At 45.4% G+C, this 26,236-nt stretch overlaps 1 protein-coding gene across 17 annotated transcripts in view; it reads right to left on the reverse strand.

The window, feature by feature from the left end:
- CUX1 (cut like homeobox 1) overlaps positions 1 to 26,236 on the reverse strand; it is a 378,856-nt gene that overhangs the window by 119,881 nt on the left and 232,739 nt on the right. For all 17 annotated transcript variants that reach the window (XM_036904518.2, XM_036904517.2, XM_036904516.2 and 14 more), the window contains exons 5-8: positions 22,514 to 22,651; positions 18,535 to 18,658; positions 14,909 to 14,985; positions 13,312 to 13,378 (exon numbers count right to left, since the gene is read on the reverse strand). In XM_036904518.2, the coding sequence (XP_036760413.2) occupies positions 13,312 to 13,378; positions 14,909 to 14,985; positions 18,535 to 18,658; positions 22,514 to 22,651 (406 nt within the window). The remainder of the gene's footprint in view (positions 1 to 13,311; positions 13,379 to 14,908; positions 14,986 to 18,534; positions 18,659 to 22,513; positions 22,652 to 26,236) is intronic.

Here is a 26,236-nt window from a genome sequence, read left to right on the forward strand (position 1 = left end):
TCACTCTAGCTGCTGTTTGCCAGGTTTTATGGGAAAGACTAGAAGTTTGGTTTCATTGGGGTCAAGCCTGAGATGCCTGTAAGGACAGCTGCTGAGCCCAGAGTGCGGGGAGAGGTCTGGGCTGGAATCATGAATGTGAGCGTCACCAGCGTACAGAGGGATCTTGAAGTTATGGCAGTGAGTGAGCCTCCCAGGGAGTGAGAAGAGCTAGGCCAGAGTGGGCCCAAAGGCAGCGCCAGTGCAGGACCAGTGTCAGGCATACAGCAGGCACACAGTAGACATGGAATGTTCAACTAACCCCCCACATGGGCGGCATCACCTCCATTTTTACTAGAGAAGAAAGGTCCCTTAGCTTAGGCTGGAAATACACTTCAACCTTCCATTCATTATCAAAATCAGGCACAGATTCTCTGACACTGCCTTTTTTACTGTGGCTTGCTGAAACTCACACCCCGTGTCCTGCTGATGGTATGTGCTGTCCTGCTGCAGCCCAGTTCCTGTGTTGCTCCACACAGGTGTCCAGGTGCGTGAGGCTCAGACGGAAGGGGCAAGCAGGCACCTCCATCCCTAGAGGAAGGGATCACCTAGTGCAGCTGGCAGTGACCAACTACTTCAGTGCACGTAGGGATCTGGACAGTACCTGCCCTGCCCCAGCCCAACTGGTTTCATTCCTGGAAGAGGTAGCTTTTATGAAAACCACATGAACAAACTATTCTTAAAAGCCTATGCAATGGGCTGCTCCCTCTCTCTGGGGGCAGCCATTTTCTCTTTCAGATAATTAAATATCTTGCAAAAAAAAAATAAAAAAAAAAGAGCCTATGCAATGGGGTAAGCACTGTGCAAAGCATTAGGGCAAAAAATTAGAGGAGTCCAGTCATGGCCCCGAGGATGCCGCCAGTGTAATGTGATGCTTAACCTTCCTTGAGCCATGGTCCCCTCTGGCGGTCTGGTGAAGAGTATGGATCTCCTCTGAGAATAATGTTTTAAATGAATAGGTTTACTAAGGAAAAACAATCACTCTGAAGTAGTTATTACAGTATTAAAAAAATCCCACAATTTGTGATATAGTAGCAAATGTTCTTCATAGTGACACACTAATAATGAACCTAGTGGCAGGTCTAAGAACTACTGACATTTTGAAGCAGCAATGAACATGACACAGGACTTGATATCCACAACAACTATAATATGATGCAAAAATGTCTATGATTTTCACTTGCAACAGAGTCACGGGTCTGATCTTATTCTGGTTCATTGCTTTATTTGCAATGGAAGGAAATGCTATCTGCAGCCAGACAGTAGTGAAAATAAAGATACATGTTTTCCAGGTCCAAATTCATGACCCATGGGAGAGACCAGGGCCCCCGCTCACATGCACACAGAGGTTCATGCAGGTAAGTGTGGGTGCGGGAATGCAGCCTGGAGGGGCTAGGACCTGCTTGTGAAGAAAGTGGGTAACCATGAACTGGGCTGTAGGAGCACCGTGAGCCTGGGAAAGGCTGGCAATTCTCTGTGGGTATAACATGAGGCCAGGGACGCAGAGCCACATCACAAAGCACCACATGCACTGTGCCATTATTTTTCAGTGGAGGATAAAAGAGCAGTGGAAAGATTTAAGGAGGATAGATTTTTAGTAGGATCAGATTTGTATTTTAGAAAGCTACTTTTAGCAGATACTGGTAGGGTGGATTCATCCAGGGATGAACCGGCAGCAGGGATCTCCACTGGAAAGATCCTGAAGTGGTGAGACCAAGAGATGAACACAGCTAAGTTACTGTGGTGGCAGAGGGGATAAAGAAGTGAAGGGTGTAGAATGTCTCCAGGAGGTGGAGTTAATATCGATTAGATAGCAGTAATTTCCGTTTAGATGGATTTACACAGCGGTAATAAGACCCAGGAAGAACCTTTTGTGTCTGGAATAAAGGAGGACCATGCATGCCTGTTGGAGGAAAAAAAAAATGGGAGGGAAGCTGTCTGCAGGGAGGAGGGAAATTATGAAGGAGAACGAGTTCATCTGTGTTAGAGATGCCTACAGTCGAACTGTCTAGTTAGGAAATGGAGTTGAAAATAGACAGCTCTACTGGGATATTAAAATTTTTCTTATTGCTTTGTAAGAGCTCTTTATATAAACTCTTTCTCTGTCATATATGATGCAAATATTTTGCTGGTGTATCAATCAATCACCAGAAAGTGGTGAGTTTCCTTTTGTGATTCTATCTTTGGCATCATGCTAAGAAAGGTTTTTCCCACCTCCTACATTACATAAATACCCATCTAAAATTTCTCTTAGTGTTTTTATGGTTTTGTTTTTTACATGTAAATATTTAAAACATCTACTTAAATTTTAAATATTAAGACATCTGTTGATTCTGCATGGGGTTCAGCTCTGTTATCTTTCACATAGTCAGCGAATTATTCTTCACTTACCAAAGACTCCATCCTTCTCTAAATTACTTAAACTCAAGCTATTTTTATAGATGACTTTTTCTTAAAGTTTTCTCCCTTAATTTCAAAACCTTCAAAAATACAAAAAGCTACCAGGAGAAAAAAACCAATCAACCATATGCTGATGCAGAGAATTAACCACTTAACGTAACTGGTCCTTTTTCCATTATCAATGACAAATTCTTGATTTCTAATTAAGTTTTGGGCTTCCCACGGAAAGTGGAACTATCTGGTAATCTTTATGTTCTGTAAATTGTACAGCTTTTGTAAGGGTAGAAAGATCACAGAAGTGCATCCAAGTGAAAATAGTCAAACTTAGATAAATGAAAAGGTAAAAATATATGCTGTCCAATAAAATTTCAAGAATATGCTGTCTTTGTCCTCCAGGCTATTTTGATAACATTCCAAACACTACATAATTTACATTTGTCCTTCTAACTCCTTCAGGGTTACTTTCAGGGACAGGAGAGGGCTCCCGTGAAGTCACTTGGGGGTTAATTCTCACTGATGTCGACTGCCCCGAGTCTTTCTTTGCCTGTTCATCAGAGCATTAAATCTGAAAGCTCAGGAGAGCAATGCAGTCAGCCGGCAAGAGTGATGCTATAAAGTTCTGCATTAAAAATTCATCTTGCAGGCTCGCCTCCGAACCCAGCTCTGGCTGCAAGGAGAGCTGGCGGGGAAATATGAGACACCCCACTGTCTTTCTGGCAATTGGAGACATTCCTCAACAAACAGCACCTCAGGAAGAGAATGAGAAGGCAAACAAGCCGTGAAGAAAATCAATGAGTTCAATTATCCAGATCTCTCTGCTTTCCTCTAGGAAACTCTTCATTCTCAAGGCTGGTGCCAAAAAGTTTTCCTTTGACATCCCAGAACGGGAGCTCCAGACATCTTTGCCGGGACCCCGATGCCTGACACCTCCCTCGATTTGTTTTACACAAGCCCAGAGATACTGATTCTCCAAGGATCTCCCTGACATGTGGCCAGGGGGCCCAAAAGCTGGATAACTTGTTCTCACTTCAGCAGATGGGTACCACACACACGTAGCATTTAGGTTTCAGAAGACAGTTACTCTTTCGTTATTAACCTCTAGTGGTTAAGGGATTAACAGCTCTGCAATGGTTTGAACTCGGAATGCTTTGCCCGCACTATTAGCAGCACCCAAATGGTAACTAGTTAAGATCATTAAATTCTGAGTCCCTTAGGACTACAACGGGACACAAAACAGTGCACTTCACTCCACCAGCAGCAGAGACACAGTGGGTCTTGTGACGCAGACAGACTGATTCTCAGAAGTTCAACTTGGAAAGTGATGGGATTCTGCACGTTGGAAGAAACCTTACCCTGGTGAAAGTCAGCCAACATCTTTGAATGGGCCAGGTGGTATGCTACGGTGGCCCTGTGCGTTGAGGGTGTGTGCCGGGTCCTTTCTGTGGCATTACTTCACTCACTTTTGAGGAACCCAAGGCCCGAGTAGGGAAACTGAGTGCCTGCCCAAGGTTACTCCACTCTTGGGCCAGCAATCAAACCCTGTGGTGACCCTGAGCTTCAGGCTCTTTCCCCCGACACTCACACTGCCCCCCAGGCCCTGCTGGGACAGAGGATCAGTGACCCCAGCTTCTAAGAAGCAAATGGGTGATAAAGTTCAAGAGGCCAAAAAATGGGCAGGCTCTTGGATCCTAGCCTTATTCTAGTCCAATCCTCTTATTTTACTAACAGGGACACTGCTGCTGTCCCGGGTGGGGGTGGGGTGCTTTTCAAGGCCACATCAATGACAGAGCTGGGATGGGACCTAGGCCCTCCTGACTGCAGACCTAGCACCTTCCACTGTCCACTGGCCTGAGGTGGCTGTGATGTCCACAAAGTCACCCAACAGCAGTCTGGGAATGGGGCCCTGTCCCAGAACTGCTGGGGGCCTTCGGAGAATTCTGGGGGTCCAAACACTTGCCTGCGGATGCCATGGAGCTGCCACCTAGAGATGCCACAGCTACTGCAGAGTATGAAGGCACAGAAGGAGCAAGGCTGACATTTCCTGGTTTAAACCTGGTGGACAATCACAGCAGAGTAATAAACCAGGCTCCCCGATACCAGGGAAATCAGCAGGGAGCTACCTCAGCGTGTGCCTACTGATGGAATATTGTGCGGCATGCATTAGGTTTCTGCACTCAATGACATGAAAGAATATTTATATGCAAAGGAAAAGAAACACTTAGAAATGAAAACAGTATATTGGTCTGATGCCATTTGTGCAAAATAGAAAAATAAAGTGCTGTACAGAAAAAAGACTTGAAGGAAGCAAGCCAAAATGTTAACAACAGTTACCTCTGGGTTGTGGGATAATGAGTGATGATCCCTTTAAAAAAATCTTTCAGAATTTTCTAAATTTTGTATAATAAACATGTGTGACTTTTATAATTAAAAATAACAAATGTCTCATAAAAGGAGTTAGTCTTCATTGATTTGGGGGTATTCCATGGGAAAGATGGTTCCTCACGTCTGCCAGCCTTCCTGCCTCCTTTACCTTCTTAAGGCCCCTGACCAGTCTAGGCGTTCTCCTCTGCCACTTCAGAAGCACAGGAGAAGGTGTGCTGTGTCATGGTGACCTGTGTGGCCATGGCCCGCAGCAGCAGCCAGGGACTCCCCGCGGTGAGTCAGAAACACACAGCTTCGGAACAAGGCATTTCTCTGGGGGAAGAAGGCGGTGTGCACCATCCAGGCTGGCCTCCGCCACAATTCTTCCTTCCTGAAGCTCTTTAGAGGTTCAGATGGCTTCTGCTTTCTTCTTAGAGGCCCACAACTTCCTTAGCTTGCCCTTCTAGACAGCCAACAACCTCACTGGTCAGGCTCCAGCCTCTCACTACTGAGACCCGCTGCCCCCACTGTGTCCTCACAGTGAGGGCTCAGGCTGTTTCATTAAGTCACCAGAAGTCCCACATGTGGATTATGAGCCAACGACCATGCAAACACACGTGGTGTGCGGAGAGGAAGACAGACCCTCCTCTGAGGAGCTCAGCGGGCGCTGCCAATGCCGTGCAGCTGGCAGGAACGCACCCATCATCCTGCTTCACCCCACAGTCTGGGAAGCAGGAAGGCAGATGCACAGAGCCCACTTCACAGATCACTAGATGGACCGTGACTGCCACAAATCCATGTTTTCTCCAACAGTCCCCTTACCTGTTTCCTTGAGCCCCAACCTGTGAGTTCCCCAAGATGTACCTCTGTAGCACATCAGGAAAACTTCAAGGGGCTCTAAAAAAACCAAGATTTTTAGAAAAGCATGCCAAACTCAGGTGACTGCCTACAAATAATGTTTTTCTTTACAATAGCCTCTCCAAGGATGCTGGGTGACCAGGATTACTATCTCTGTATTCAAACGTTTATACACATACATGTGAACAGGTAAGCTACATGTCTGTGAACGTGTACGTGTTTTTGTGCACAGAGCAGAGTGCAGGTGTTTGAGTATCACCTCCTGAAAGCCCTGCCCTCTTTGCTCTGCAGTTCTAGCACCTTCACACAGGCCTAAAGATCAGCTGCAGGAGGAGAGGATTGCTGGTTCTCACCAATGCCTTGTAAATGCCAGACCTGTCTGTGTCCACGGTACAAGTGAAGCATCCTGGGCACTCAGAGGAATTTCTATCTGGATTTGAAAATATAAAGGTACTGCCTCCTTCCTGTGCTCCCGTGGACTGGGCAACACTCTAGATCAGGGGTGTACTGCTTAGAGAAGGCAAAAGAGCTACAGTCAGTGCAAAAGCCAAGGAAGCCTATGCATGAATTTTAGGTGTAAAGCAAACACTTGTACAGAGATAGAAAATCTTAGGAATTCTACAAGTGCATGGTTAACCCCTTTTGGGGATAAGATAATGGAAAAAAAAAGTCATCAGTTGGTCACTCCAAGTCTATCCCATTGTTTCTAAGGCTTAAGGGCAGCACCCTTGAAAACCATAAAAGTAGCTGCTTCTCTATTTTTACAGAAATTAATCTAACCAGAATAACTACAACAACTGGTACTGGAAATTGATGACGCATTAGAAAGACAGGAAATGGGAAATTTTACATTCCTAAGGTACAGCAGAGAGCCTCCATTCCAGGACACTGAACCTGGTCTTTTCCAGTCCAATCTGGGGAAGCAAAACCTGTCTAATATGATTATCACAATAGTTTGATTCTCAGGCTTTATCAACTGGGCTCTACCTGGCCCAGTTTTCTGAGTCTTCCATGCAGAACTGTAAAAAATACACATAAAAAAGAAGTCAGTCTTCAGGGTGTGTGGGAGGGAGAGAAGGCCTGCAACCCCTCTCCCCAGCCTCACACAGGTGACACTGCTCTCTGAGGAAGGCGGCTCCAGAAAGTGACTCTGTGGGCCACCAGGGCAGTGTGTGGAGAGCAAGGGGTTTTGACACCAAAGGACTAGATTTGGGGTTTCACTGTGTGTTTCTGGGACTGTCTCCTCATCTATGCAACAAGCACAGTAAATGTCCTCAACGGCTGTTGGGGAGAGTAAACAAGATGGCACGCAATAAACCACCACGAAACAGGCCCAGGCCATGTCTATGTCTGGAAGGTACCTGTCCCACTGCTGCTCACCTGCTCACTCTCTGCACTTCCCACCTGCGAGTCGTGTTGCTGGTTATCTTTTCAGATCACCTCTTAGGTCCTCTGTGCCTCCGCTGGTGGGGATTCCCTCTCTCCACAACGGAGGATATGGGATCCCCTAAACAATTTTAGTAGGCTAAGCTCACCTGGGCAAGTCTTCTGCTTGCTTGGAGCACACTGCATTTGCTGATGAAACACTAGTTATATACATGCTATAAAGAAAATACTCTAAAAGTAACCCAAGTGTGGTTCCTCATAAATGTCTCTTGTGATGTATTATGTACGTGTGTGCATTGACAATGTAGGTCTTTTTAAAAAGTATACAGGCAAAGAATACAACATGAGTAACCTTAAGAAATATGAATTTTACTGGCAGGAAAGGTTTGGGAGGTGCAAATTCTCCTAAGAATAAACATTAGCTATAAAACATGTAGTATTTCAGTGCATTTCAATATTTTCTTTCATTGGAGGCTCAGAGCCTCCACCCACAGGTTAAGAGGAATGTAATAAACTGACTGTATGTGTTACAACTGAAGCTCCTTCTGCAACCACGGTTCTGAGGGACAGAGCACAGGGGTGGCCATAGACTTAAGCAAAAATGGGAATTCCTGCATGTTTCCCAGAATGCTAGTCTCCTGGCTTGGGAGGGCGACACTGCCCCCGCAGTGGGCAGTAGCTACCCAGACCCAAGTACAAGCAAACAGCTGTGGAGGACAGGCTCAGGGACAAGGCAGGACGAGCTGTCCAGGCTTCTTTCTGGGGCTGGCTGCCGCATGCCGAAAGAAGTCTGTTCACCTCCAAGGCCATCCTGGGGAATTGTTTAACTATTAAGATCCACATCATTCTTCTTAGCTAGAATCTCCAAGTTAAAGTCAATCAAGGTGCTAAATCTCCATTTGCTAAGATAAGTGGTAAGATCTGTACACAGGGCAACCAACTGAGAAGGAGGTACTTTTTTAACTTAAAAAAAAAAGAAACAGGCAGAGAAATAATTGATTTATTTAACCCAGAAATGGTTATAATCTGAAACTCTGCAATCCTCTTACACAACAACTGTTTTGGCAAAGCCCCCTATGTTCCAGCAAATATTAAGCTGCGCTCGCCGTTTGCCTAAGGAATCTGGCGTTAATAAACATGAAGAAGGGCACTGTCACCGCCCACTCTCAACGACAGGACAAGACAAAGACCAGCTGTACTCATCAATGGGTCCTTGTTCTGCACATAAAGGCTAATTACATTTTGCTTCAAGCCTACACATCGAAAACTTAACCGCTGCCATCCCCATCATAGTCAGCCCGTGCTGTCCCAACTGACGCAGGGTGCTGACCGTACATGATAAACCAGGGGCTCGGAAGAGCCTCGGTGCCTTCGACCTCCAGGCTTCCTTCCAAAATGGGGGTGGGGGATGGTCACCCCCAGTGACATCTCCCAGCGACAGAGAGGCAAAGGCAACGTGTGCTTTTGAGATCTCATGGGGAGATGAGGCCAGTAAAGTCAACCTTCTCCAAGGCCTGCAGATTTCAGAAACTCACACCAAGTCCAACTGCCAGCATGCTGGGAAGAGCTTCTACTTGTTGACAGTAGAGTAGCTAATAGCTATGAGGGATGGCTGCCAGGGGCTGAGTGATAGCTGCCAAGGGCTGAGTGACAGCGACAGCCCATGGCAGCTGGGGTTGAGCACACACCTTCTCATTATTCTTCACAACCACCCAGGGGCTTGGCGACCATTACACCCATTGTACAGCTGGGGAAAGTGAGACGTAGAGGCCAAAGAGCCTATCCAAGGACATACAGAGTGAGCAGAGGACCCAGGCGGCCCAGTCCCAGGCCAGCTTCTCCAAAACCATGCTCTCCTGTGCCTCCCAAGCCCCTTTGTACATTTTCTGTCAAGAAAATTTAAGAGTCCCTCCTTTCAGAGAGGAAATAAATTGTTTTGAAATGTTTTAAGACCATTTGTGCAAAGATTTGCTCCTGGCAGGCTCATATTCATATGTATTAATGAAAAGATGTCTAGTCTAATAAAATACATGTAGGTGGGGCCTGAAGCAGATGGCACAGTGACAAACCTTTCCCAGAAAATAAAAGGGGAGAAGCATGTAGAGGGGAAGCTTCATATGGGAGCTCCAAGACTGAGGCAGCTGCCTCTGAAGTGAGAAGAAAGTAGCAATTATGATCTCGTCCATTCCCTGCATTTTTGGTGGATTACTTACTCTGGGAACCATGTACAGTAAGTATTTGGCCCTCAGCTGCCTTTCGTTAGCAGCCAGTCTGCTTCTGATTTGGGAAAGGCCCGATCCTGTCTGAGCCCACAGCCAGCCCCTCTGCACCGCAGTGCCCACCTTGCCCCTGGCTGCCCACCTTTGGCATTTCTGGCTGGTCTTCCAGATTGGCTTGCCGGCCGTGTGTTTGCGTGAGCTGCGCCTCACCTTAACTCATCTTTCAACCTCAAATCACATGTCACCACCTTCAGGAGGGCGTCCTTGACAATTCTTCCCTTCTGTTCCAGTGGGGTGGGGTCCTGGGCCTGAGATCTACCATTCCCAACCCCAACTCACTCTCCCCTGGCTTTCCCTCTGCAGGCTGCCCTCTGGCTTCTGCTGGGTTTGGACATGGGGAGTCCTGGCAGGGGGTGGAGGAAGGAGGGCAAGGCTTGGCTGGGGCTGTCCTGGGTCCCTCTCCACTCAAAGGGCCAAAGCTGCTCTCAAGGCAGGACAGCCGGCTGGTGCTTGCTCAGGAAGCCCCTTTCCCTCTTGGTTCCCTCCTCCCTGCCCAAGCCTTGGTACAGCTCTCTCCTGGTTATCCTCATTGGGAGAGTGCTGACGGTCTGTGGAGACCTGATGGCACAGGTGCTGTGCCAGCTAATGTCCCCTCTATCACAGCAGTGACCGCACTATTCTGCAACAGCCTTTTACCTCAGGATTTCTGGAGCCCAGCACAAGGCTGGGCACAAAAAAGGCCTCTAGGCATGTCTGCTGAGCTAAGGAGTGGACCTGTTATCTGAGTTGTGCCCATCTGAGTTCTGTCAGGCTTGTTCCCTCCTGGCACACTGGCACACCTCACTTCTGCTACCCACGCAGCACTCAGAAGACAAGAGAATTTCCTGCTGTGATCACAGGAGGTGACACACCCCAAGAGTGCCTGTGGCCCCCTCAGCAGTTTTTTACAACAGCCACGAGTCCTAAGGCAATGTATTTTTATGTGACAGAACAATCTACCCTCATACTTTTTGGTTATATTTTCCATTTACTGTACTTGGGTGAAAATGAGCAAGTAACATGCAGATTTTCATTTATTTGGATTTTGAAGAAAAAAAATCCTTCTTGGCTTTAAGGCATGCCGATATGATGGGAAATAGTCTAGAAATGTTTCTCACGGAGCCCACGCCAATAATGGCCACTTGTTATCACATGCCAGTGGGGTCAGAGTTCAAGGAAAGGGCTAGGGTCAGGAGGACCAGCCTCTAGAGCTCCCCTGGGTGACCCTGCTGATTCAGGTGACCCAAGATTTAAAAGGACAGAGCTGGCTGCTTAGGGACAGCCCAGGATCAATGTGTCTATAAATAGTAAGTAGAAAAATACTTAAGACTGAAAATCATTCCCGTCATCTCAAGAGGCACCTCTGACCCCATCTTGCCAAGAGGCAGATCACCTGGGAGCAGGGCCCCTGCCAGGTGACTGGGCTGTCCTTTGTACCGTGGTTCCGGTTGAGAGAAGTCAAATACCCCCAGCATCAGCCTTGCCTGTGACAGGACCAGAGAAGGTGGGGATGGGGGTAAGATGTCCCTTCCTCTCTGTCCTGTTTCCCAGTTATTCCCTGGTAGCCACACTCCCTGTCTAGAGAAGATGCAAACCTGGGAGAGAGGAAAACTTAATTCCTTTACAGCTGGCTGTTCTCTGTTGCACTGCTTCCTTAACCCCCAAAACAAACCAATTTACAAATTTTCCATGTGGCTTTTAAAAAACTCAGTAAGAAAGTAATAAATTATGAATCTAAGCCAGGGACCAGTACTCAGCCATCATGGGACAAGGTGCATATTTTGCTGTCAATTCAATTCTGAAGTTTTGGGAGACCCTTTATGTCATCAGGTGGTTTCTCTTCCCCAGGTAGGGGACCAACCGTGACTAACAGCATCTCTCTAGTGTACATGGGGAGCAAGGCAGCAGACACCAGCTTCTGAAAGCTGAGCTTTTATTACACCCTCAGAACGGTGGAAAAATGGTTTTGACTGAGAGCCACAGAAGAACTAGCTTTTGCACTGTGACCCAATAACTGTATGTTTGTAGTTTTAGATTTTATATGTATAATTAAAACAAGAGTCACAAAACAATACCTAACTTTACTATGTAGTGTGACATTTTTTTTCTATTATTTTCTTTTATATCCTATTTTATTACCCAATGAGCTGCTTGCCACTCACTAAACTGATTTTATGATTGTGACCCACAGTTTGAAAAACACTGGCTTAGAGAGGCTTAGAGGCTGGTTGCATAAAAGTTTTTTTTTTTTTTGGTGGTGGGGTGCATAATGAAGCAAATTTTGGTCAATTGTATGCATATAAGATGATCTGTATCTTTTAGAAAGAGGCGTTGTTTAATAACAATAAAATAAATTAATGAAAACTAGTGAAATAATCAAATACATCACCACCGAAGTCACTATGAATTTTGTCAATAAGCAAAATGATGTGGATAAGAGTGAACACATCAAGAAATTAGCATGTCTACAGATCAAACTATCTGAGAAAAGAAATGCTACAAACAGATAGAGCTATGTGTCAGATTAAAGATTATAATTTTTGAAAATTGAGCCTACCAAGAAAAACAATGTACTTAGTAGAATAAAGTCCAGGCGGAAATAATAGAAATAACAGAAACAAAGATGAGGGGCTGGCAGAAAAGGAACTGCAGGCACAGACACTGAGAAGCATCAGTGCGACGTCTTAGCGGGTGAGGGACTCTCAGGCTGTGGTTCTGGGGACGGCAGAGACACTCACCTGCCAGCCCATGGGCAGCCTTGCTCTGGCTTGGAGGAGTTAGTACCAGAGCCTCTAGTTTTCAGAGTGAAATTTTAAGTTACCACACCTTGGAACCAGCTCATGCTGTACCACCTCAAGTTCCCTTCCAGCAAACTGAGGGAAGAGGGCAAAATGACCTGGTGATTTCCCCGGGGATCAGATATGCCAACAGGTCAGCGAGAGTCCCTGAGACTGAATTGGATGTTTTACTCTTTGTGCAGAAGTTCTGTGCTCACGATCAAAATGGGTGCTGACCACCAGGCCTGGGGAGCTGGGCTCTCAAGGTCCTGAGCTGCTAAACAGTCCAGAACAATGGCCAACAGCCCATCCCCCATGTGCCCTGAGAGCAGCTGGCCCAGCTAAGGGTGAATGTGACAGGACAGAGGGATGCCCCATATGGAGCAGAGCCTGGGAGGCAGGTGGTGATATTCAGAGGCACCCCAACTCACTGACGCCCACTGAGGCAACCTGTGAGCCCCACAGGAGACTTGCTGGAGTAGAGCCTCCTGAGTGGGTGGAGGTGGGCCATGGGTTTCTGAGGGAGATGCGAGGAGCCTCCCAGAACAGGAAAAGGGTGTTCAAACTCTAGCCTGGTATTGCCTGTCTGGACTTCAGCAGAGAAGGCCATGGCTAGGCTGTGTTGCTTCTTTATCTTTCTTGATTTATGTCAGTATTATTTCTCCTTTCCTGGTGTTGTGCACGGAGGGTCGGCTGTGGCAGATCATCGATTTCCTTCTGACAAGAGCCTTGTGTGATATACCAGCCCAAATATGCACACTCCCTCCATGTAGGTGTCCACACAGGGAAACCCAGCACTGTGAGCCGTGACCTGAACAAACACCCCTGTGTGGAAGCAGACGCCCTGGACACAGGTAAAAGGTGACGCAATTTGCACAGCCCAAAACATCACACACATCCCATCTCCTAAAAGCTGACTTCTCCAAGCTCTCTTAGAAAAAGGCACAGTGTTGACCAGGCTTCCGAATAATTAAGGAAAAATGTTTCAGCTGGAAGGATTGCTCTGTGAGCACCCAAGATTCCTGTCACATCTGGGGCATGAAACTGATGTGAGCAACTTATGGGAACGACACTGTATTCCTTATAGCAGCTCAGAGGCCAAGCCCTTTCTAACTCCCGAGTGACTCTGAAAAGCTGACAGGAGGGCAAGGCAGGGGAAATCTTTTGTGGATTAGCAAAGTAAGGTGAGACCTGACCGACCACACGCGGCTGGAGGAAGCCAGCCAGAGACTTACTTGGCAGTAATTTCTTCATCATATTTGGTTTTCAGGTCAAATAATTCTGTCTGAGTTTTTTCCAGGGCTGAAAGACAAAGGACAGAAAACCAAAATGTAAGATCCTAATTGCTCAAATCAAATTAAAAATATAAAAGCATCATGCAATATGTTCTCATTTCAAAGGAGTCAGAGGTTATATAAGTGCACAGAAGGGAGCAGAAAATCCTCATTCCCTTCTAACTCCCCTCATCCCATGCACCCTCTCAGAGGTAACCATGTTATTATGTTATTAGTTTAGTGTGTAGATTTCCTTCTTTTAATTACATTAAAAAATCATTTAAATAGTTTAATTATTAATCTATACATCAGATGGTTAAATTCATTTAAATAATTGGATACACTGAACATTAGAATCCAATAATTAAAAATGTTTTGAAAATATACTTAAAAATATTTCCAGACAAAATTGCATGTCACATACATTTTTTTCACCCCTCCATAAATAAGATGACAGAAGTATTTTCCTGAGACTTTTCCCTTAACAGACTGCATGGGAATCTCTCATGTTAGGACACAGACAGCCACAATGACAATTAGCTCTTGTATAGAGCTTGCCACATGCCAGGCACCTCAGGATACCTGTAAGTGAAGATGCTGGAAAAGGAGCTTAGACATCCCAACTTTAGATGAACACCACCCAGCTGGTCTCCCAGGGGGACAATTTACATTCCCATCAATACTATGAGCATTGACTATTTTTCTATATGGTCACCAACATCAGATATTATCAATTAAAAAAAATTCTAGACAGTCTGCCAGGCAAAACAATCTTACTGATTTAATTAGCATGGCCCTGACTTGTTAAAATTGTTAATGTTTCTTCAGATGCGAATGGCCATGTGCATTTCTTTTGCAAGCTGCTCCCATCTTTAGCCCACTGTTCTATTGGACTCTTTATGTTTATTGATTTGAAGGCAGTCTCTGTATTTTTTGGGGTATTACTCATTTGTCCGTAAATTTTTTGTGATTACTTTCTCTCACTCTGTCATCTGTGTTTTAATTTGGATTATGATGTCTTCTAATGTGTTTCCCCACATTTAAATGAAACATACAGTGCTATTTCCCCTTCAGAACAAAAAGAAAAAGAAAAAGGAAAAAGAAGCTTAGAGGAGCAGTAAAAGCTTTAGCATAACCGTATTTGCTATCTTTAAAAGTTTTACAGGTCTGCTCTTACTGTTCTTCACTTCACTCAGGGTAGAAATTAGGTTGTGTTTTTGCCCCCTGGTATTGTTCTCAACGAAATGTCAGTCCTTGACAGTTTGGTGACTTAGACATGTTTGTTGGAAAAAGAACAGGAAGAAAGGATGACTTGCAGAAGGGATGAAAATGGAATTCGGATTCTCCCACCTCGGCATTAACACTCAATGTGGGTTACTAATGAAGTCAAGGTAGAGAAGCTGGGGGTGTTCTGGGGAGCGTGGGCTCACTTCACTCCTCCAGGCTCCAGGTGGGGCAGCCGGTGTCAGAAGGGACCTGGAGGGCCCGGGAGGATCGCCCAAGCTCCCCAGTTTGAGTCTTCCCTGCATGAACTTGACTAGGATGAAGAACATCACACCTGTTTGCAGACTTTGAACCTTATGTTCCGCTTCCTCCAGCTTTGAGGTGGTAGACATTTGTGTCTCTTGCAGCTTTCTGAAAAGAAAGAGAACAAAACCCAATTGGTCATCCTGTTTACAAACTTAAACGTCTTACGTACTTCGAGCTCGACGGCCAGCTATCCTCACTGTGAGATGTGTAGCTGGCAATGGGCACACCATCCATGACCAGTCAAGAGTGCCATGAGTCGAGGGGAGCCTGCTTCCTGAACTTCATACCCTAGCTCTGTGCCCACATGTGACATAACGGAAAATGTGCACCCTGCAGGACTTGCTTGATGTGTAGTTCTGATGTGTAGTGTATCAAGAACAAGATACAACTTGTTCTTGAAATGCCAGATTAAAAAAAAAAAATCATCATCATGCACTCATTGTTTTTTGAAGTTAGTACAAGAAGAATGATACATTTACATTTTGCTGACACAATGAAGGAATTTGTTGGAATAAAGGATGTACTAAAAAGATGTGACAGCTGTTCCATTTCTGTTATAATGGAATGCAAATGCCATGGCAATACCTAATGGGGAAATGCTGAATGTTTCAGGCCACATTCCACATATTTGTATTTCCCATGATCTCCAAATGAATTCCCTGGTCAATAAATAGCATTCCTCCCTCCTAATCTGCAAAAAGTCTCCAAAAATAAATTTATTATTTTTACATCATATGAACATTAACACATGCTCCCATAATAATAAATCTGGGAATACAGGGAAGTAGAAATGACACAGTAAAAAAAAAAAAAAAATCACCCAAATTTCCAGCACCTATGGAAAAAGGATGGCTCACATTTTCACATATTCCAATTATAAAACTAATATATGCTCTGAGTTAAAAAAAAAAGAAAAACAACTCACAAAACTATAAGAACTGAGAAGATAAAATGTCCTTTCCCTTTCTTGGCTCTATTTCTACTCCTTAGAGTTCTGTAGCCTTCTAAGATTTTTCTATATGAATGGAAATACAGTATAGTATATAATCTACTGTAGTGTAATATAAACATGTCATATACTATAGTGTAATATACACTCCCTGCCCTTTTCCTTTAGCACGAAAGGGATCCCAGCACACACGGAGTTCTGCAGCTTGCTTTGTGACTTACATTTTGGAAATATTCTATTCCAGCATATATAGTTCTTCCTCGTTCTTATTAAAAAATTAATGTAACCAAGCCTCTGTGAATATTTGGATTGTTTACTGTTTCTTCTTACTAAACAATTCTGCAGTGATCACTGTGTAGATATTGTTGCATAATTCTGAGCATGAATCTGTTGGATAAAATTCTAACAGAGGAATCATCATGGTCAAAGGGTATGAGCAATTTTTTTTGTTTTGTTTTGATAGATATCGAGAAACCTCCTGACACAAAAAGCCCTCACCAATTTAAACTCTTGCCAACAATATGTGAGAGTCTGTCTTCCTGTGCCAACACTGGATAAAATTAAACTTAATTTTCCTGCTGAGTAAAGCTGAGCATTGCTCTTTGCATGAACTGTCTGTATATCTCCTTTGCCCATTTTTTTGTAGCACTGATTTTTTTATCAATTTGTAACAGCTCTTTGTATATAAAGAAAACTAGCCCCTTTTCTTATGTGGTGCAAATATTTCTTCCCAGTTTTTTCTGATGCTTTAAAAATGTTGGTTATTGTTTTTGTTTTTAAAAAATGTTTTAAATTTCAGGTATTCATATTCATGTGATTTTTATTTTTGCTTAGAAAGACCTCCCCGCTCCAAAATATTAAAAACAAAATTATCTGCCCAAGTTTTCTTCCAGTATGTACATGATATAATTATTCACATTTCAAAGCTAGAGCTATTTCAATTTTTGGTATGGAGAGCAAGATAAAGATCTAGCTTAACCTCCATCCATAGTGGTCAGTCACATCTCTTAATATAAGTTATTTTACCTAATTTGAAAATTTGAAAATAATTCAACTTTATAATATATAATATAAATACCTATATGAATTTTCCATACTTTCTAATGCACGTGTTTACTCCATGCAGATGTAATCACACTGTCTATAATTTTGTGTCACGCATTTTTCACTTTGTATTATGCTGGACACATTTCTGGTGTTATTGTGATTCCTGTATTATCATCATTTTAATGCTCTAGTCAGATAGCCCATCTTTTCTCATTGGCAGGGGATGTTGATTGCTTGTATTCCCCCACCCATGTGGGAAATCTCCATGGTAAGAAATATCTCTGGGCATAAAGTGCTTTCCTAGGAGGCACATTTAGGACCATTCTTATTTGCTGGGTCAAGAGTGTGTCTGTCTTGCAGAGCCCTGACTCTCTGTCTGGCTCACTTCTTCACTTGGGGCTGGGCCTGGACTCGCCCTCCCAGAGGCATGGGTGCAGTGTCCCTGTGTACAGCTGGGTTTGCCCCTGACGGACTGGCCTTGGTCCTGCAGGGAGGACTCTGGGAGACCATGTCTGAGCACAGAGGGAGGCTAGGGCTGCAGCGGTGGGATGGGCTCCAGTTCCATGTCTGGGTGACTAGCTGGGACAGTGAGGGCAGGTCCCTAATCTGAGGCCCAGTTTCTCCATCTGTGAAATGAAACTCCACTCTGCAGGTCTGCCCTGGGCACTCAGTGAGACCACATCCCAAGGAGGCCTGGCAAATGCAGGGTAGGCACTGGGTGAGTGGAGTGGGTAGTCTCCCTTTCTAAATGAAGCCTCAGAGTACCCCCAGAGAGGCCCTGGTGAGGCCCCAGATGTTCATGGAGCCCGCCTGACAGAAGTGTGAGTACCTGGCTTTTAAGTCATGGAAACAACCTGACAGAACCCCATGCCATCATCAGGTCTGGCCACCATACATTTAGTGCCTCTTGTTAATGGATTGGCATATCTCTTCATGATAGGGTTAAAATTCTAAATCTTTACTTCACCAGAGTTCTAAAAAAACCAGCTATAAAATTTGACTTGGTAACTAGTCCTTACAATTATGATAAGAAATCTTGCATTGAATTATCACACTAGTGAAAAACCAACTCATTATTTGTGGGAAAGCTTTGGGTGCGGTAAGCCATCAGAAATCTAACATGCTCAGCAGCTAGGCGGTGCATTAATATACTTGACTGACATAAGAAGTACTAGTGAGGTAAAGAAAAGAGGCAAATAAACAAATTAAAGAACTCCACAAGATATAGTGTATATATATGTGTACAATGGTAAATATAAAAATTCCCGTAAGAAGGTAGCAGGCGTTCAGCACATCCCCAGAAAGGACGTGCAATGGGAGATAGTCTTCCTATCTCATCTCAGGTACAGCTGCCACGTGCTAACCACACATACCTTGTGCTCAACCACTGACCCTGCAGGGCCCCAAGAAGACTCTCTGGCCCTCTGTCTACCTGACACCACCCACCAGTGGGATAGACAGACACATATCATTAAAGGGAATCTCATAAATGATGAATAAGGGACAACTTTGTTTTTCAAACGAAATTTTGCCTAGAGCCCATAGGATTTTGATTTATAGACTGGACTTTTTTCACAGGTACATTTTAAAACCTGTCCTGTAATGTGTGCAGAGGTAAAACACTGTGTCAGTAAGTGCTGAGCCCCACACATGCTCACCTTTCCTTTTCTGCAAAATCATTTTGTAACTTTTGTTCCTTTTCGAGAGCTATAGTCTCAGCTTGATTCTTCAGCGTCTGTTCATATTCTCGGATTTTCTCTTTAAGTGCTTTTATCGTAACCTCTGCAGAAAGAAAAAAAACTACAATAAGAGAGGCACAATTCCATGTGGCTACATATACAGGCTTTTGTAACCTGGCAGGAGCGGTGTGCTTTAAACTTTAGCTCTTCAACTCTGACACAAAATCAATGGTTACGAGTCCCTTCGGAGACCTTTTACTCCCTAAATGTTAAATTGAACTTTAAACGTTTAGGTTGAGGAGGATCAATGGATTTTGCTGGGAAGAAGACCTATGGTTTCTCTAACACAACTTAAAAAAAGGGGGGGAAAATCAATGGAAACATATAATACTATCTTATTGATGAGTTTTAAATTAGTCCTCTTTTAAAGGAAGGTTAACAATATTTCAGTGCAGGTTTAAGTACTTTCTTACGAAGAAAACAGCTCATAATTGTGTGCACATTTTGGAAGACACTGTCTTAGCCAGAGTCAGGTAAGTCGAGAGACGTCCTGGGCACAGTTGCAGTTTTGCAGTTTCATAAGTGATGAAACATGCAGTGTGCTGAGTGGACACTGTGCACCCCCTTGGTTGGAAGGCACCCACCCTGGAGCTGGGTTGCCGAGAGCACCCTCCACCCAGGCCAGAGTCTGGTGGAGCAGAACTGTGTGTGCAGAGCAGATGATGCAGGGCCTGGGGGAGCCGCACCTCAGGGAGGGTGAGTGCTGCGGGGGTGGCAGCAGTGCGGGGGTATGAAGCAGCCTTGCAGTGCCCAGAGCTCAGGACACAGGGCCCCTTAGGGCGCTGGCTGTCCCTGGAGTGCCTAGGCCCCACCATGTTTCCAGCCTTTGCTCCAATAACCCAAAGTGGCAATACCACAGCAGCTGGAATGAACTACTCGGCCCCATGCCTGGCCGTTCCACATGCTCCCTCCCACGGACACCTCCACAGCACTCTGCAGGCTGGATGGCCCCTGGCAGGGCACCATGATCCCAGCTCCAAGGAGGATGGAGCCCTTGGGGAGCCATGCTGCTGCACACAGATCCCACTTATGGAAGGCAAGGCTAAGCCTCTTTGTGGTCTGGGCACAGGTAGGGGCTCAGGAAAGGACTGAGGCCTGAATGAAGAAGGAGCCAGGCTAGGCTAACTAGAAGGTGGCCCACACAGGGCTGTGACAATGGGCTCCAGGCTCATGGGATAATGCCACCTGCCAGGTGTTGCCCAAGTCAGCTCGGACTGGGGGCCCCTGTGCCCTCGGATGCAGCTCACACCCACTTTTCCTCCCTGAGCTGCAGACACACCGTCCAAGGCAGGAACACATCAAGCAGGCATTTGGCACCCACACAACTCAGCAGGTAAAAGCCAGAGACTCTTCTGTTAAGAAACTGACCCTTTTCCTGAGGTGGAACCCAGAGGGCTCTCCTTGGAGGAAGAGAGGGAATGAAAACCAATGACCCTGTTAGGGCTCCAGAAGGAAGAATGGGCAGCTTGCTGCCTTTAGGGCTGGTTGTCTGGGGCCTGAAAGAAACGCCCTGTGAGCATAATGGCTAGTGACACTGTTCCTGTCAGGCCACACTGATGGGGCCAACAGCTGGGCAGGCGTGGACATGTCAACTCTGAAAGTGCATGCATTTCCTTTGAAGTTGATGGTCTACATGACGGGGTAAACACTGAGCATTTTTTCTTTTAACAATTGGTTGGAAACATCTGGACAGGCCCACCCCAGTGCCCATCCCAGTAGGGTTTCTCAGTGCAATAGATCTATGCTCCTTCCAGGGGTGCTGGGGCACTAGCTGGGGGCTCTCACTGTCTGATGAAGGCTCTTTGAGATACCAGCTGAGTCGGAGCCAGGGTGACTCATAAAGGAGCCTGTGGTGGTCCTGTGGCGCCCAGGCCTGAGTCTGGGACACAATCTCGGGCATGTCCCAGCAGGATCAGGGGGGCAAATGAGGAGGAAGATCAGTGTGGCAGAAAGACATGGAAGTGCTCTGCTCCAACCAGCTTGCCTGGGGCCCTAATTTACTCCTCTTTATGTGGGTGGGGAACTGTAGCATACATCAAGAAATCCCTTTCCTACTCTAACTTTTATCAGTCTACACTATGGCCATGATGACTAACACAAGGGACGTACATTAAACCCTTCCAAATTAAAACAATTTTTATACTGGTAAGGAAAGAGAGGAAACTGCCATTTTTTTCTGGAGGTTGGGAATCAATAAGATAAAGAAAGCCGGTATTTCTGGAAAAAATAGCAGAGCCCAATAAGAGCAGCTGGTATTTAGTGAGTGTCTGGAAAAGCACTAAATGCCTCACTGGTATCTTATTTAATCCCACAATAATCCTATGCAGTTAGTATGAGACTCTCCCCACCCAAGAAAATGAGGCTTTTAATCAAGTGAGATCACTTGCTCAAGGTTGCACAGCTGAGTGGCAACGAAGAGACTCAAACCAGGTCTGTCTGCCTCTGAAGCCTTTGTTCTTGTCTTGGACCGGATATTTCATGTAAAAACACCATCAGGTGAGGTTCTGGGGAGGAGAATGTCCCATACTTGGTTATGCTTCCGTGTTGGGCAGCCGGCCAGCCACAGGGGTGCCGACACGTCAGGGGGAAGCACACCAGACCCTGCAGAGCTCACAGGCACCTGCACATTCTCCAGCAGAACAAAATCAAACTAATGAAAAAAGAGTGGACCGGTCCAGAGGTCACTGCAAGGAAAAAAAAAAGTACACCCTTTTTGGGTAGCAGGGAAATGAGGCAGGAATGTGCGTATTTACAGGTTATTTGTCACCTGTGTGCTGGGGTGAAGACAAGAGCTGGTACTGTGGAAGGTGGCGCCTTCTCTCCCAACATCTCACTTTCAAGCAGGAAAAAGCTGTCCCTCCGAGTCCCAAAGGCTCACTGTTCCCTGTGGAGCCAGACCCAGGTGGGGTCCCCGCTGGTCCCATGCCCCCTGCTGAGAGGGGGGCCCTCAGGATTGCTGCCCTCACCACCCAGGCTTGTACCTTCCGGCTTCTCATCAGTCTCTTCCCAGATCCTTTCCTGCAAGTCTGTCTTTGATGCTCTCAAAGCCAAAGGATGCTTTATAAATCTTCATCAGGTAACTCTTGATCCAGCCCTTGGAGCTTATTAACTAGAAGGCCACTTGGGGGAAGTGGCCTGCCTCCTTTCTGTCTCCTTCCTCTCACATACCCATCCTCCCAAAAAAAACAAACGGGCCAGGTTTTCCTCAGGGTTGGCTGAAGAGCCTGCAGCAGCGGTGAGAGCGGGCTGGGATTATCCTTCGCGGCCGGGAAGCCACCAGGCTCCTGGAATCTGAACACATCTGGATCTTAGGTGTAGGAGAGCTTCTTTTGTTCTTCCCTGACTGGAAAAGCCAGGCAACCTTTGCCCTTTCTGTCTTATTGTCAGCTTGACAGCCACACCAAGAGGTTGTTTTCTTTCATTAAATTCATAATGACTAGGTGACACTGACAAGGAAACAGTAATGTTTAAGCCTGCAGACTTGAGGGATGTGCCTAAAGCCTTAATGTACTGGCAGCAATTATTACGTGACTTACTGTATGTGGCCCTTTGATTGTAAGCTGGCTCTGTGACAGGTGCTGCCTGTAGGCAGCCCATCAGTTTTTTAAAAGGTAGATCCTATCACATGATGATACAGGAAGAATTTTAAAAGAACCCTGATTGTTCCCATCTCAGGGCAATAAAATTGTATGTAGTTATGTGAGAGGAGAAGTTTTACTTCTGAACAGCTAAGCATTATTATTACCTCTCTTTAATGACTCTGATTTTCACTCCACCCTGACTTTATGACGTGTATTACAATTAGAGCTAGTCCCAACCGTCTGCGGAAGGCAATTCTAAAAAGAAACACAGAAAAGAAGAGGAAAAAAAAATAGCAAAGCACACATCTTCCACCAACCTTGATTTTTCACTTCGGCAAATTCCTTGTTGTATTCTTCAAGAGTTTCCCTAAGTTTCTGGTTCTCCGTTTCGATGTCGTGCAGCCGCTGTACTTTCAGCTGGAGCTGCTGCCCGAGATCCAGAGCCGATACAGGATCTGCAAGAGGAAAACACACATCACCCCACTCTGGACATAGACAGCCACCTTTACGGTCACACGGGACTCAGAACAGATCTCCTGGGAAGTCAGCCTCCAGCTGGCTCCCTGGGGCCTGCCACCACTTGCCAGAAGCTGGGGCACCTGTGGCCTCACTGCCCCCACAGAGAGCCCCCACAGAGAGCCCAGGAGCCCCACGGTGGGCTGGATGGGGCGCTTCTCTGCAGCCAATGGAGGATGTGTGTGCAGACCCACCCCTGGGTCTTCAGTGTAGGAAAACAGTGGGAATGGGGTCACTGGGATTTGCCTACTGCTCTGAAATGCTGGGACACTTGAGTGACCGCTTATTCCTTCATCTGACAGGTAGGAAGACAGATGTGTGGGGTGGTGGCAAGGGGAGGCGCCCTGGGCCCACCAGCCATGCACCCAGGGTTGCACGCGGAGGGTGGAGTGTGTGCTGGAAGGAGTCTCAAGGCTCAAGTTTCCAATAATTCTCACGAAGTTGGAAATAACACCTAGTACTCTGAGTGTCTCATTGCCACAAAACACTTCTATGGATATTTTCCCATTTGAGGCTCAGAAGAATCCCAGGAAAGGGATGTGAAATACACACTATGTTCCTCTCACACATGTGGAAAACGCAAGCCAGAGAAGCACAGAGACTTGCCCAAGGTTTCCTGGCTAGTTAGCAGGCAGAGAGAACAGAGATTCAAGTCTGTTAACTCCAAGTGACTGTTCTTCCAGCACGGAAGATCCTCTAACAGAACAGGGAAAATAACCTCGGGCTTTATAGGAGGCCCCCTTATTTAGGACAGGATCACTTTCCACCGCAGTTCTCTCCTAATGAAGGATGGTCTCTAGAGAGAGTCGGAGCTTAGCTGCTGGTGATCTGAAGACTGGAGAACCCTAGGTTTCTCCCTCGGCTGCTTCTGGCTCTCCCCACCAGCAAAGCTAGTGACCCATCCTAGGCCAGCCAGCCCGGAGGCCAGCGCATGCTCCTGATTATAGTACAAGAGGAGGAGATGGCATCTGGACCAGTTATGTGAGGTTTTGTGGCCAATTCAGTGTATTACCTTCATTCCCTCAGAATTACTTATGAAAAACTGAATTTTAACCCAAAATTAGAGATTGCAGACACAGAATTTATGGTGCTGACTCCTGATGGGCCTTTTACTTTACCATTAATTCAGCACAAAATGGAGAGACATCAAGTGTTCTTCTGGCATCAATTTTGATCTGTTTTTTCCTTCTGCTGCCTAGAAGGCATGTAGAACTTACCTGCTGGGCACCAGTGGTGCCCTCCTCTAGAATGCTCAGGCTCTGTCAGAGTAGAAGACTACTCAGATTTGCCAGGCTTAGAAAAGATTATTGAAGATATTTCTGGTATGGACGCCAGCATCATTTGTGAGATGGCTGCAAAGATTTAGTAGTCTCTGGTTGAGGAATGCTGAACACCAAGCATAGTGGATCAACAATGGTATATATTCAAGAGCTCACTTAATTTTTAAATTCCAGAGTCATTAATTTTTCAGACCACCCTTGGTTCCTGGAAAGGAAAGCTGGATCTACCATGCCTCAGTCAGTGGGCCCAGCAGGAGCCAGGAACTCTCTGAGAGCCAGTGTCTGTGTAGAGTTTACAGAAGGCAGGTCCTGGGGTATGTCTGGCACAATGGCAGGCCTGCGCGTGGAGCTTCAGCCTGACGCTCTGTCACATGGAAGCCCTGGCTGCCGGGCACCGGTTCAGTGTGTATATACAGTTCATGACTACATCACTTTCTCATTTGTGGCTTTTCGTTATTTTCATCAGCATTAAAATATTTATATTAAATTAGATTTCAAGAGCTATTTTGGGGAGATGGCTCCCTGTAAGTAGGAGTAGTAATAACAGTGAAGACTGAATTCCTCAGAACATTCCAGGTGCAGTTTTTTTGTTTTTAAATTTCAGTATCTGTCCAGATACCCTCCTGTCTTCCCCATCCTGCTTCTTTCATTCCTCCCCCATGGCCTCATGCTGGGTGAACGGCCTGAAGGAAATAAGCAATATGCCCATGATCCCCTTCTCACAGAACTTCAATTTGAACTTGGTACAGAGGTCAGGGAAGGGTTGAGGAGGAGAATCTCAACACATGTATAAAATTCTATTACTGTTTGCTCATGTAGGCATCCTCGCACAATTCGCCAGTACAAATCATATTTTTAAAGAGCTAAGCTAGTATGCTGCCCTCCATCCTGAAAACTTCTTTTGACAACTTTTCCAGTCCATTCCTTTTAAAAGACCAGGACCTACCATGTCTGCCTTGAATAAAAAATAGCTTCCCCCATTGGATTCAGCAAGGAATTCAGTGACATATAAAAATAACATGCACATTATCAAATGAATGGTAACTAGACCTTTAGACAAATTTCCAAAGCATTATATTGTAAATGAAAATTCTGGCAATCTCATAATTATTCATTAAGCATGTATATTTAATTTAACACTATTAAAAGTTAATGTCTAAGCAGCAAAACTGGTCCCAGAATAAAGAATGAACTGAATGTTCAAACATCTCTATGCATTAAACTTCAAACTTTACTACAGTACAGTTGAATGACTAAACGCCTACAGCATTTGAATATTGTTTTGGATTATGTAAAAGGCATTGCTAAAGTACCTCTTAGGCTTAATTTTTATTACTTGTATTAAAGGAACAGCTAATTACCACATGACAATATAATGACTCTAGCATGTTTGGGCTAGAGACCAAAACAATGAATTTCGGTGAGCCAAACCCCAATCTGCTTGTTAATCTAGGGGAAATCATAGCTTTTTGTCTTGTTAATGATTTCCAATGCCATTTAAACCCTACACCAAGTATTGTTAGGTCTTATTCTGAACGTCACAGGCCTCCAATCCCAGTAGCTCAATTAGGAAATTGTCTGGGGGAGGCAAAAGCACACACCCAAACGTGGAACAGGAACGCACAAAATGCTGCAACCATCTTCCCTGCCTCCACTGATCCAACATTCTTTACTGCCGGTTCCATCCACGCAACACGACAAACTTGCAAAGTGTTTTACAATCATCTAATAGTTAATTCTTAAAACACTCTCTGAGGCATTATATAGCTCATTATGCAACAGAGGAATCAAAGAACATAATTGTAACAAACAACAATACCATCGCCTGTATTTACTCAGCACTTTCTCCTAAGAACACGTAATATTGTCTCAGTAATTCCAGCCATCACAAGCAGAGGTCGGGGTAGGGGGTGTAGGCACCTCACCCAGGTATGGGAGGACCGAAGTTGGCCAGGCACACAGGTATGAAAAATTCTAATTAAGATTTCTGCTTCCTGAACCAGCAGCCAACTAAATTACACTGTTTCTTCAAATACTAATTTAACAACTATTTCCTAAGCATCTCTCTGCTGTGGGCAATACATGGGTGAAGCATTGGGATGGACATTCAGCAGAGTTGGCCGGGACCAGCCTTACAGTAGAGATTCATAAATAACAAAGGTGAAGTGAAGCAAGCGGGCATGCTGAAGATCAGGGGACTGGAACACCCCTCCCAGGAGGAGGAACTGGCAAGAGTAGGTCTTT

Source organism: Manis pentadactyla, chromosome 10 (assembly GCF_030020395.1).
Source record: "Manis pentadactyla isolate mManPen7 chromosome 10, mManPen7.hap1, whole genome shotgun sequence".
NCBI lineage: Eukaryota > Metazoa > Chordata > Mammalia > Pholidota > Manidae > Manis > Manis pentadactyla.